The 13,780-nt window shown below is 36.9% G+C and overlaps 1 protein-coding gene across 1 annotated transcript in view; it reads right to left on the bottom strand.

Annotated features, from left to right (window-relative positions):
- MEGF11 (multiple EGF like domains 11) overlaps positions 1-13,780 on the bottom strand; it is a 1,076,815-nt gene that overhangs the window by 216,165 nt on the left and 846,870 nt on the right. The window contains 1 exon segment of the mRNA XM_053718531.1: positions 7,789-7,891. Coding sequence (XP_053574506.1) covers positions 7,789-7,891 — 103 coding nt within the window.

Genomic DNA, 13,780 nt, shown 5'->3' with positions numbered 1-13,780 from the left:
AACCAGAAAGCAGCTGCAGTAGTTACAGGAACAATGTACGCAATAGGTTGGAGAGAAAAACCCTGATGAACAAAAATTTTCTTCAGGAGACCCTCTAATTTTTTATCCATAGGATCTTTGAAAGCACAACTGTCTTCGATAGGTATAGTTGTAAGCTTAGACAGAGTAGAAATAGCTCCCTCCACCTTAGGAACTGTCGTCTGCCACGAGTCCCGCATGGTGTCAGATATGGGAAACATTTTCTTAAAAACAGGAGGGGGAGAGAACGGAATACCTGGTCTATCCCACTCCTTAGTAATAATATTCACAATCCTCTTAGGGACTGGAAAAACATCAGTGTAAACAGGAACCTCTAAGTATTTATCCATTTTACGCAATTTCTCTGGAACCACTATAGGGTCACAATGATCTAGAGTCGCTAATACCTCCCTGAGCAATAAGCGGAGGTGTTCAAGCTTAAATTTAAAGGCCGTCATATCAGAATCTGTCTGAGGAAGCGTCTTTCCTGAATCAGAAATTTCTCCCTCAGATAACAAATCCCTCACCCCTACTTCAGAGCATTGTGAGGGCATATCGGATACGGCTACTAAAGCGTCAGACGGCTCAGCATTTTTTCTAAACCCAGAGCTGTCCCGCTTTCCTTGTAAACCAGGCAGTTTAGATAAAACCTCTGTGAGGGTTGTATTCATAACTGTAACCATGTCTTGTAAAGTAAAAGAATTTGACATACTAGAGGTACTTGGCGTCACTTGTGCGGGCGTTACTGGTTGTGACACTTGGGGAGAGCTAGATGGCGAACCCTCATTTACTTCTGACTGAGAATCATCTATTGCTCTATTTTTAAGCGCTAATATATGTTCTTTATAGTTTATAGACATATCAGTACAATTGGGACACATTCTAAGAGGGGGTTCCACAATGGCTTCCAAACATATTAAACAAGGATTTTCCTTGGTGTCAGACATGTTAAACAGGCTAGTAATGTAACAAGGAAATATAAGGAAAGAAAAAGAGGTATCTTGTGGCACACTTAAATGGAAAACTTTATTTTCGATCTGATATTATAGAAAAGGCATTAAGGAGAAAATTAAAATATAACTTTTATTTATTTCTTTAAAACATTTAATGACATGAAAACAAAACATATAAAATAGGGAGATTTGATGTTTTCAAAAAATGTATCCCAAATGGTACTAAATTGTCATTTGTAAGTCATATATGAACAGCTAGATAATTGCTGTTAATAAATAAACTCTATCAATCTGTATTTTGTTTTCCTATTACCATGGGAATTTACTTATACTCATTAGTGTCAAATTTCCCTAGAGATGATCTAAGTCATCAAAAATTACTTGCTTATGGTAAAAATTGGTGTGAAAAACATTAAAATTGCTGTGTCAGGGATCACACAGGGAGATAGTGTATAACCTATTGGTGTAGCTTGCGATCTCAACTTTAATGGGGAATTATGTCAAATATTTGGTGTAACAATATATTCCAAACTTGTTGTTTATTACCGATTGTTGAGTGAGGTGTTTAAACAAAGTTGCAGCATTGCCCCATCCCAAAACTAACTTGTTTGGTTTGGACCACAGGATAGCATGAGTAATGCCTAATAAATTCTTAAATATAAGGATTGTCCCCAAAAAAGTACACAGTATTAAGTAGAAATACCCCCCTCAGGAGTTAAAGTATTATTGGAGACGTCTTCCAATAATATGATAGTGTTCTGTGACACAGCTAGTTTTGTTAAAATAATATGTATATGCGCTTCTCGTTATACATAAGGGGAATAACCCCTAGATTACAGTATTCTAAATCGATATATTTTAGCTTAAGACCCGTTAAAGGGTGATGGACAAAGTGTCACTGGTTAGAGGTAGTAAATAAGGCTATCGTAAGTAAAGCTATCAAAAAGTAGGAGCAATGTGGATACTCCACAATCCAATAATGACCATACACTATAATTTTACGATAGTTCAATAGCTAATTTTTTACCCGCTAACTACCCACCAAGTTTAAGCTAAATTGCCTTTGACAAAGCAGTATGCGAAACGCGCGTCAGGCGTTCGCTCTGCTTCTCCTTATGCTCCTTATGCTCTCTGTCTAAAATAGAAATTTGGCCGTATGTCGGCAATTTAGCTTAAACTTGGTGGGTAGTTAGCGGGTAAAAAATTAGCTATTGAACTATCGTAAAATTATAGTGTATGGTCATTATTGGATCACCAGCCCTTTAGTCGCTTCAAAAAACGTTATAATTGCATCAATAAACAAAACGTTTTTTCCTAACAGTGTCACCAGTAACTAATGAGCCCTTCAAGAAAGCTGAAATTCCTATTAAAATGTCTGAATACAGCTTACCCTTCCCACATGGGGATATTGCCAGCCTTTGACAGTCTGTCTAGAAAAATATAGACTGAACATACCTCATATGCAGCTTAGCCTGCAAACTGTTCTCCCAACTGAAGTTTTCCAGTACTCTTCAGGCCTTGTGAGAACAGCAGTGGATCTTAATTACAAAGTGCTAAGATCATCATCCTCCTTGCAGAAATCTTCATCCCTTTTCTGCCAGAGAGTAAATAGTACACACCGGTACCATTTAAAATAATAAACTTTTGCTTGAGAAATAAAAAACTAACCTTTTAGTCACCACATAGCTCTTTGCCCTTCCTAGCAGTTAAGCAGGCAGAGAGAATGACTGGGGGGTGGAGCTAAGGGGGGAGCTATATAGACAGCTCTGCTGTGGGTGCTCTCTCTGCCGCTTCCTGTAGGGAAGGAGAATATCCCACAAGTAAGGATGAATCCGTGGACTCGATACATCTTACAAGAGAAACAAAACACTAAATTACAGAAAATAAAACCCAAATTACAGATATTTAAACTAATTACAATTAATCTAATAGCCCTATCAAAATAAAAAAACAAAAAAACAAACAAAAAAAACCCTAGCCTAAATTAAACTGCCAATAGCCCTTAAAAGGGCCTTTTGCGGGGCATTGGCCCAAAGTAATCAGCTCTTTTACCTGCAAAAAAAAAAAAAATACAAACAACCCCCCCAACAGTAAAACCCACCACCCACACAACCAACCCCCCAAATAAAATACTAACTAAAAAAACCTAAGCTCCTCATTGCCCTGAAAAGGGCATTTGGGTGGGCATTGCCCTTAAAAGTGCAGTTAGCTCTTTTGCTGCCCAAAGCCCTAACCTAAAAATAAAACCCAATCCGCTGGCGGATTGAAAACCAGGTACGCTGGGTCGAATAGTGACGAGCGTAACTGCTAGTTATTTGTTAACTAGCAAAAGTAGTCAGATAGTGCCGAATTTGCATTCGGAACATCTGTAGTGACATAAGCATCGATCTGTGTCGGACTGAGACCGGCGGATCGTATGTTACGTCACAAAATTCTACTTTTGCCGGTCTGTAGGCTTTGATAAATAAGGGGAATCAAGCTCGCCACAATTACGCACGGAATTCCAGCGTATTTGCGGTTGACGGCTTAATAAATAGATGCCAATGTTTCTTTTTATGTTTACTTTGAGTTAACATATTTGGTTTTTTTTTTTTTTTAAATCTTTTTATTGTTTTATAAATTATTATACAGATATAAATGTTTGAAGGGTCAATCACATATTGTCAACACAAATATAGTTCTTCTTGCAATAACATAAACTTTCTTGCCCCCCACAACAAAACCATAATTATACATAATTATACAGAATTTTCTACCGTCCCCCTTTGTTACATACATAACCTCAGAGGGTACAAACACTTGAAATAAAAAAAAAAAAGAAAAAAGAAAAAGGGCAAAGGAGAAGAAAAAAAAAAAAACAGAAAAAAAACAAGCCCAGGCGCCATATACCTATGATACATCAAAGAATGAGAGTTAGAGAGGGCGGCATGGGGAGAGAAAAGAAAAAAAAAGAAGAGAGAAAAAAACAAGAGAAAAAAAAAAAAAAAAAGCGAACAAACAAGAGGACACAACAAAAACCCATATGTAGCACAAGTGTGGACTCCCATCGGAGTGGGTCAGACTAGTTTCTGGTGCGCGGGGGGGGGGGGGGAGAGAGCACCCTCACTGGGGTTCAATGCTACCTCCTATAACAGAGTACTCCAAGCGCATGGCAATTCCTCCCTGGTAATCATGTATCTAACTATTTTTGACTTAATTAGAGGTTTAATAATTTGAAGTTGTACACCCACTGACTCAGTTTCTATTATGTTTAGCCATTTGTGGAAAAACCTTTTTATATCTTTATTTACATCTGGATAAATATCATATTGTTCCAAAACCATCTGATTCTTCATCCCTCTTACCAACTGTGAGATACTTGGTGCTTTTAAGGTTTTCCAGTTACCCAAAATCATTGATCTGCCTAGGAGGATTGCCGTGTTAATAAGACTAGGATTTTCGTGCCATTCTGTACCCTGATACAAAAAGAGCACCATTTTATTGTTTATTTGGAGTTTCTGGTCTAACCACCTATTCAACCAAAATTGTATTTTATACCAAAACTGCCGAATTTTTGGGCAGACAAACAAACAATGTTCTAAGTCAGCTTCTTTAGCGCCGCATTTATAACAGACCATATCCATATTCTTGTACCATCTTGCTATTTTACTAGGTGTGACATATAGTTGATTGATTACTTTAAAATGTGATTCTCTCCAAGTGGTAACCTTGGTTGTCCTTAGGACAGTGTTAAGACTATCTGCTAGCTCCTCCCTTGACACTATAACATGTACTTTCCTCCATTTATCTTCCAACGTCTGTAAATGTATTTCTATTTTATAGTTCAATTGGAAATTATAGATCATGCTGATCGCAAAAAAATCTGTATTTTTTAGCTGAAATTCATCTTTTAACTCATCAAATGATTTAACTATATGTGTTGTATTCTCCTCAATTTGTATCAGATTAACAATAACCTTCCTACGCCATCTATGAAAGACTCCACTTTCGGTACATCCTGCTTGGAATTTCGGATTCCCTAGTATCAATAGGTACCTTGACTTATAGATGTTTATTCCTACTCCTTTACCCAGTTTATGCCAGGCTATTATAATGTTGTTAAACGTTAACCGCTGCCTGATCTTTTTTGGGAGATTCTTGGATTCACAATGCAAAAGTGCTTTCAGTGAATAGGGAGCGCATATCTCTGCTTCTAGCGGACCATAGGAAACATAGTTTCCCTCATTAATCCAGTCTATCGCATATTTTGCCAATGCGGCTATATTATAAGCTTGGAGATTTGGAAGTGCCAGCCCCCCAGCTTTGAGGGGAAGAGTTGTTGTTTCTGCAGCACATCTTACTTTCCCTCCTGCCCATATAAACCTATTACAAATCCTATTAAAACTAATGCAGTCTTTCTGAGTTATTATAATAGGTAGGTTCTGCAAAAGATACAATATTCGAGGGAAAATTATTGTTTTAATTAACATAACTCTGGCAGAGATATTAATAGGTAAGTTACACCATCTTTTGCAATCTGCTATACATTTATCCAGACATGGTGTAAAATTTTTGCCATACCATTGCTTCGGGTTCCTAGTAATAGTTAAGCCTAAATATTTAATCTGTTCAACTACCCTGAATGGACAGTCTTTACACTTCTGGCTTGATCCATATAACCACATAATCTCCGATTTATCTACATTGACTTTATAGCCCGAAAATGCACTAAATTGCTTTATGATGTCCAGAAGTTTTTTAATGCTATTGGAAGTATTCAAAAGAAACAGTAGTAGGTCATCCGCAAATAAGGAAAGAACGATCTTCTGCTGATGAATTTTAATGCCTTCCAACTCTTTTCTCAGCCTAATAGCTAATGGCTCTATTGATAGATTGAACAACATGGGAGACAGGGGACAACCTTGTCTTGTACCTTTTTTAAGCACAATGTCTGGAGTAGTTTCACCGTTAATGATTAGATTAGATGTCGGCTCTCTATATATAAGTTTTATAAAGGACTCAATATTCCCTTGCACTCCAAACTTCCCTAATACTGTAAAAAGATGATCCCAGGTTATAGCATCAAATGCTTTTTCCGCATCTATTGCTAACACCGCTAAGTCTGGGCAGTCTTTCTTAAGATTTTGCTTCATGTCTTGATAACACTGGTCTAGTGTAACGAGAATTAAATTACAGAAACTAAAACCCAAATTACAGATATTTAAACTAATTACAATTAATCTAATAGCCCTATCAAAATAAAAAAACAAAAAACAAAAAAAAAAACCCTAGCCTAAATTAAACTGCCAATAGCCCTTAAAAGGGCCTTTTGCGGGGCATTGGCACAAAGTAATCAGCTCTTTTACCTGCAAAAAAAAAAAAATACAAACAACCCCCCAACAGTAAAACCCACCACCCACACAACCAACCCCCCAAATAAAATACTAACTAAAAAAACCTAAGCTCCTCATTGCCCTGAAAAGGGCATTTGGGTGGGCATTGCCCTTAAAAGTGCAGTTAGCTCTTTTGCGGCCCAAAGCCCTAACCTAAAAATAAAACCCAATCCGCCGGCGGATTGAAAACCAGGTACGCTGGGTCGAATAGTGACGAGCGTAACTGCTAGTTATTTGTTAACTAGCAAAAGTAGTCAGATAGTGCCGAATTTGCATTCGGAACATCTGTAGTGACGTAAGCATCGATCTGTGTCGGACTGAGACCGGCGGATCGTATGTTACGTCACAAAATTCTACTTTTGCCGGTCTGTAGGCTTTGATAAATAAGGGGAATCAAGCTCGCCACAATTACGCACGGAATTCCAGCGTATTTGCGGTTGACGGCTTAATAAATAGATGCCAATGTTTCTTTTTATGTTTACTTTGAGTTAACATATTTGGTTTTACCAAATAAGCACTGGTTGATATCTATTTAAAGATTTAAAGTAAATACGTGCTAGACATAATGATGCATTGAAATCAATGATTAGCCTTAGAGTATCATGTAGATGTATTTTACCATTAAATTAGTTGCTTAAAGGGACACTGTACCCAAATTTTTTCTTTCGTAATTCAGATTGAGCATGACATTTTAAGCAACTTTCTAATTTACTCCTTTTATCAAATTTTCTTCATTCTCTTGGTATCTTTATTTTAAATGCAAAAATGTAAGTTTAGATGCCGGCCCATTTTTGGTGAACAACCTGGGTTGGCCTTGCTGATTGGTGGATAAATTAATTCACCAATAAAAAAGTGCTGTCCAGAGTACTAAACCCAAAACAAGCTTAGATGCCTTCTTTTTCAAATAAAGATAGTAAAAGAACGAAGAAAAATTGATAATAGGAGTAAATTAGAAAGTTGCTTAAAATTGCATGTTCTTTCTGAATGACAAAAGAAAAATTTTGGGTACAGTGTCCTTTTAAATATTGAAGATATAAGTGTAAAGTTTTGTTTCTATAAAGTACTCTAGTTTCTATAAAGTAATGGGTGCCGTCATGTTGGAACTAGTTTTCTATTTATCTCTGTCTTCTGCTATGAAGAATTAGGGAAAAATATATAAACCAGGCAATAAAACAGAGTTTGTGTAAACATTTCTGTGTGGAAACCCACATAGCCTTGTTTGTATAGTCTATTTTATTGCCTGTTTTATATCTGTTCCTAATTGTTTGCAGCAGGACATTGAGATAAGGTGAAAACTTAAGTTCAAACATGGTGGTGCCTATTACTTTACACAAACTCAGTAAGAGGATAAAATAAATAATGAAAGTATATTGAAAAAGTTTTTTTTAATTAACTACACATAACTAAACATTTTATATTACAAATCTCATTGTTTGTGCTAATACCTGTCCACCCTGCCAGGCAATGGCAGTGGCCGGTGACTGGGTCACAACCCTCCGCATGACTGCAGTCACAATGTTCCAAACAGTCCAAACCATACAGTCCATCCTGAAATAGACAAGAATATTATCAGTAATTTGTCTGAGTAGTGCTTTAATGTGCACATAGCAGCAGAATGAAATAGATCTTTATTTACATTGTAAAAGATTTACACAGAAACAGAATGAAAGTGTATATACTCATATTAACACATAAATATATATATGTATATAAGCACATACATATATATTAAGAGTACAATCACAGTTCCTAGAGATCGCAATGTAAAGGCACTTTCAGTGCCGTTTTTTGTATAACACCCCACATTCCCTCACTCTAACCCCTTATAATTGCTTCCTGTAGTTTTAAAAAAAAAATGCTTAGTGTAAAGTGCTCCTGCGAGCTTGAGCAGTATCCGGACACTTGTAATGGTTGGTTATTTACCGTGCACCTGCCCCTTTACAGGTGCACGTTAAAATAGTGCTCCACTTGTAATTTAGCCCATAGTCAGTCAGTCAAACGTAGCACAAAGCGTCTTACTTAATTGTTATCTATAAAATAATTTAAACACAGCACTGAATGCATTTGATTTACAACTTTATTATTTGCAATGTAATATAAGTGATTTTATTGATGAGTAAAGTGGAATGAGAACCTTTAACAGGGATTACATTTATAGATCTTTACCATAACAGTATATAAATGATCTTTGCATAGACTGACCTTCCCATATTGGGCTAGATTACGAGCTGTGCACTAACTGTTGCACGGGTGTTAAAAAGGGGTTTATCGCGTTTTTTCCACACGTCAGAAGTAACACGCTTATTACAAATTGAAAGTAAACGTGTTTGCTTGAGCACAATTTAATTTAACGTGCGTCGGGATAGCGTGACTTCAGAGCTCTGGTTAACTTTTACGCCAGTCAAAAAAATGGCACAAAACGCATCAAAATTAGTACAGTTACAATACCAATAACACTATCTAATAAAATTGCAACAAAAAGTTATAAGGGCTGAAAGATATGAGATATCAGGTGTTAAAAAAGGAGTGCACAGGGCTTTAATATAGAGATACTGTACATACATATACATGTCTAAATAAGTATATGTACATAACAATTTATTCTTACCTGATAAATTCCTTTCTTTCTTGGTGGTGAGAGTCCAGGAGTCCTTACTGATGGGAATTCATCACCTGGCCACCAGGAGGAGGCAAAGACTTTAAGTATCCCTTACACTTCCACTACCCTACCAGTAATACGTATAGCCAAGGATAGGAGGATGTAGTAAGAAAGAAAGAAGGGTAAACTATTAAAAATGTGCGGTTTGGCGGTGTGTCTGGGCAGCGGCCATAATAGGTTGGATTATCAGTTGCTGCGTGCAGACAATGGAGAATCTACAAATTATCCTAATATACCTTTAACATCAGACACTGCAAATGACAATTTCAAACAGATAATTATTTGTTCTATCAAATTATACCGATATCACCTTAAACTACAGATATATATTTGTGTTTCAACCAGTGGACATCTTGTGGCGTCTTCCCGTATATCTAACATTCTCCCTGATACATCGGGTAAGGCAGCCTTTTTTTAAAATTGATCGCAAAGCTACATGGGACAACTCCTAAAAAATTTGAATACCCTACTGGAAGTTCATTTTATAAAATTGCCACAGCACCTTACTGAATGTCTGGGAGCAAAAGAAAATTCCAACTATCTTAAAGATGGCGTCCTCCTCCCTACAAACAACATGAGGCTACTAATCAATGAAACCTGTAACTCTTTTCTGAAGCCTTGTTCCAGACAGAGCAGGATGATACAGTCTTGAAGGAGCTGCCCCGTCATGCTTTTGGGAACCTCACAGCTTCTATGGATGACGAGGACTGGAGACAGACTGAACCTGACAAATCAACACCGGAGCTGGCCCACTCACCACTTCTTAGAGCACAGGAATTCTGCAAACATCTTGGCGCAGCTGTGGCTCTTCCGGCTTGCAAGAAGGACCTAAAGCGGCTGGTCAGGGTGTCGCTAACAAGAACCACAAACATGAGAAACGAGCACAGACCAAATAACCCCTATTTCTGGTCAGCATTATTTGTACGCCATGGAGAAAGCTTTCATGCGCAGTAAGGTTTAATGTTGCAAGGCCCAGTAGATTTTACCAAACAGCAGACGCTGTACTGGAAACAGGGGATCGGTTGAGGGACTTCTACATGTAATTAAGAATTACTGCTTAGGAAACTCTGGTGTTGAAGTGGACATGATGCCTTGGGGTAATACCCTGGATGTTTCTTATTGTCTCTGGGCAGCTATCCACTGATAAGTATTTCAATAATATATTTCCCTCTAGAATTGTAATACACTTTAAAGGAGAGACGCTTCCCCTGTCGGCCACAGTGACAAAGTTTTACTAACTACTATAACTGCTCACCTCCTTTCATTTATCACCCTCCAATATAGATGACTCTAAACGAGGTAGACTATGTTCCCCTTCCTTACTTGTTAAAAGGATCATTTAATACCATCCATTTTAATGTACAATGTTGACTGTTTAAAAAGTGTTTTGACGTATTGTTTATTTTACACTTCATGTCTAGTATCAATGTTACTGTGAGTTTCTCCACTTTACATAAGGCCCACACCTAGCTCAACAAGTTACTGAACTACTTATGTTAACCCTTAATAGTTGAGAATGGAATGCTGGTATAGTCCTTCCTATTATTCTAGTTAGCTTTACCAGGTCTATAGTTAGATAAGCATTTCTACAATGAAATATAAACCTTACTACGGGCGTGATCTGATATACGGCGTCGTTTTCGGCACCTCGCATATCGGGGTATCCAATATACCCCGCCGGCAGTTGCTAAAGTGCCGTAAGTCTGACAAACTAGCAATGTTCAGAAATAAGCGTAAGTCCAAGTTTCTGTAGTCGCCAGTGACTTATGGCACTTTAGAAACTGCTGTTGCCTACAAAAACTAACTAAAGTATTAAATCTCCCGTAACTGTCTAACACGCCTCCCAAACATCATCCCGACACGTATACCCCTATATCCGCAATCCCCCCCTCTCACTCCTAATAATAAATGTATTAACCCCTAACCCCACTCGGACCCCGCCGCCACCTACATTATATGTATTAACCCCTAAACCGCCGCTCCCGGACCCCGCCGCCACCTACATTAAATATATTAACCCCTAATCTGATCCCCCTACACCGCCGCCACCTACATTAAATATATTACCCCCTAAACCTAAGTCTAACCCTAACACCCCCAAACTTCATTATTATTTAAATAAATCTAAATAATATTAATATTATTAACTAAAGTATTCCTATTTAAAACTAAATACTTACCTATAAAATAAACCCTAAAATAGCTACAATATAATTAATAATTACATTGTAGCTATTTTAGGATTTATATTTATTTTACAGGTAACTTTGTATTTATTTTAACTAGGTACAATAGCTATTAAATAGTTAATAACTATTTAATAGCTACCTAGTTAAAATAAATACAAAATTACCTGTAAAATAAATCCTAACCTAAGTTACAAATACACCTAACACTACACTATCAATAAATTAATTAAATAAATTAACTACAATTATCTAATATAAAATACAATTAAATAAACTAAACTATATAACAAACCCCCCCCACTAAATTACAAAAAAACAAAAAAATATTACAAGAAGTTTAATCTAATTACACCTAATCTAAGCCCCCTAATAAAATAAAAAAGCCCACCAAAATAATAAAATTTCCCTACCCTAAACTAAATTACAAATAGCCCTTAAAAGGGCCTTTTGCTGGGCATTGCCCCAAAGTAACCAGCTCTTTTATCAGCCCTTAAAAGGGCTTTTTGTGGGGCATTACCCCAAAGTAATCAGCTCTTTTACCTGTAAAAAAAAAGCAATAAAATACCCCCCCAACATTACAACCCACCACCCACACACCCCTACTGTAAAACCCACCCGATCCCCCCTTAAATAAACTTAACACTACCCCATTGAAGATCACCCTACCTTGAGCCGTCTTCACCCAACCGGGCCGAACTCTTCATCCGATGCGGGCACAAGTGGTCCTCCAGCCGGGCAGAAGTCTTCATCTGTTCGGGGCAGAAGAGGTCCTCCATCCGGCAGAAGTCTTCATCCAAGCGGGGCAGAAGAGGTCCTCCATCCGGCAGAAGTCTTCATCCATCCGCGGCTCCATCTTCAAGACCTCCGAAGCGGAAAATGCTCCTCGGCCGACGGACTAACGTCGAATGAAGGTTCCTTTAAATGACGTCATCCAAGATGGCATCACTCAAATTCCGATTGGCTGATAGGATTCTATCAGCCAATCGGAATTAAGGTAGGAAAAATCTGATTGGTTGATCAGCCAATCGGATTGAAGTTCAATTTTATCCCCCCTATTATCCTAGTTAGCTTTATGAGGTCTACAGCTGGATAGGCATTTCTTTAATGAAAGACAATCCTTACTATGTTATCAAAAGTTTAAAACTGTAGTATATACAGACTGCGGACAAATAGTAAACTACAACTAAGACCTATCTGATTCCTAGCTGGGTATAGGGCCCATACCCAGGTGATAAGTTCTGAATAGCTAAGTCAAAGGAACGCAGATCTTTATTTATGATAGTACAGATGTACCTGCATTTTGGTCCTTGGCTAACGTAGGTTTTGCTGGAGTCTATTTCCCCTGAAACTGCAGACCCATTGTTTTACTCACTGTTACTTTACTGCATTATAGCTACTAGTATAGATAGTATTGTTAAGTGATTTAAGATAACTATAATCGCTAGATACAATTCCCTTTAAGCCAGTATAATTATATTAAGGCTATTTAAAAACTATGCAGCTATATTTTTTGCAAGGTTAAAGTACAATATATATGGGGTATTGGAATATGGCTAATATCTTTCTCTCATTTAAATAATAATTATGGAAAATGGTATATTCATATGTCCATAACTATGCATCTATAGTCCATTCTATGTAAGGGCTTACAAAGTAAGGAACTCCTACTAAACTCAATTTCCGGACTCACGCCAATGTATATTTAATTTATCTTATTTTTTTTTGTTCATTGCCCATATATATCATATAAGTTTAATAGTCAATGTCCATGGCCTTTAATTATATCCCTCATAGTTCTAAACCTATTAAAGGCCAGTTAACTTGTTATTTGACAGTTCCCTCTCTAAACTTGAGCCACAATGTTCCTAAGAACACTTATTTAATCATTGGGTTTTATCAAAGTTTTCTTAGTGGGCCAATATTCCGGACAGCAACCCCCCCTTCTATATATGTTTCTGAGTATCTACAATTTCTACTCGGATTCACAGAGAGCGTTTTCCCTCGAAATGACCGCAACTAATCTAAAAACTACATTAATCCATATACAGAGGTTTTACTCCTTATACTAAACAAATCTTACAAGGCTACGAGTAATTGAGAATGTATTCTGTATTGTTGCATATAAGACATATACTATAGTTAACTTTTTATTTGTTCTTTACATGCTTCTGATAATACATTCTAATTACATAATCATATTTGCTTTTTCTTTTTTACTTTTTTTTTCTGACTGTTCTTTTTTATAGGGAACCTCAGTTTAATGTCTATTTTTCATACCTTTGATTGGATATTAATGAAGCACCCTTTGACATTTGGTTTGTTATAAATGTTATATATATTTTCAGAATGTTTCAAAGCAATGAGAGGTTAAGTTTCTTTTACACATATTTACATTTTTCTGTGATGCTACAGATACGACTGTATATTTTCAACAATATGCATGCTATGATTTTTGCTTTCTGTATTCATACATCTTCTGATATGTCGCATGTATGTTGTATTATGACTCTGACCTCAATAAAAATTATATAAAAAAAAATAAAAAATGTTTTTCGGGTTCATAGACTCTCACCACCAAGAAAGAAAGGA

The sequence above is a fragment of the Bombina bombina genome, chromosome 6 (assembly GCF_027579735.1).
Source record: "Bombina bombina isolate aBomBom1 chromosome 6, aBomBom1.pri, whole genome shotgun sequence".
NCBI lineage: Eukaryota > Metazoa > Chordata > Amphibia > Anura > Bombinatoridae > Bombina > Bombina bombina.
The sequence above is the reverse complement of the archived record's forward strand: the minus strand, read 5'-3'. Positions and strand labels throughout refer to the sequence as shown.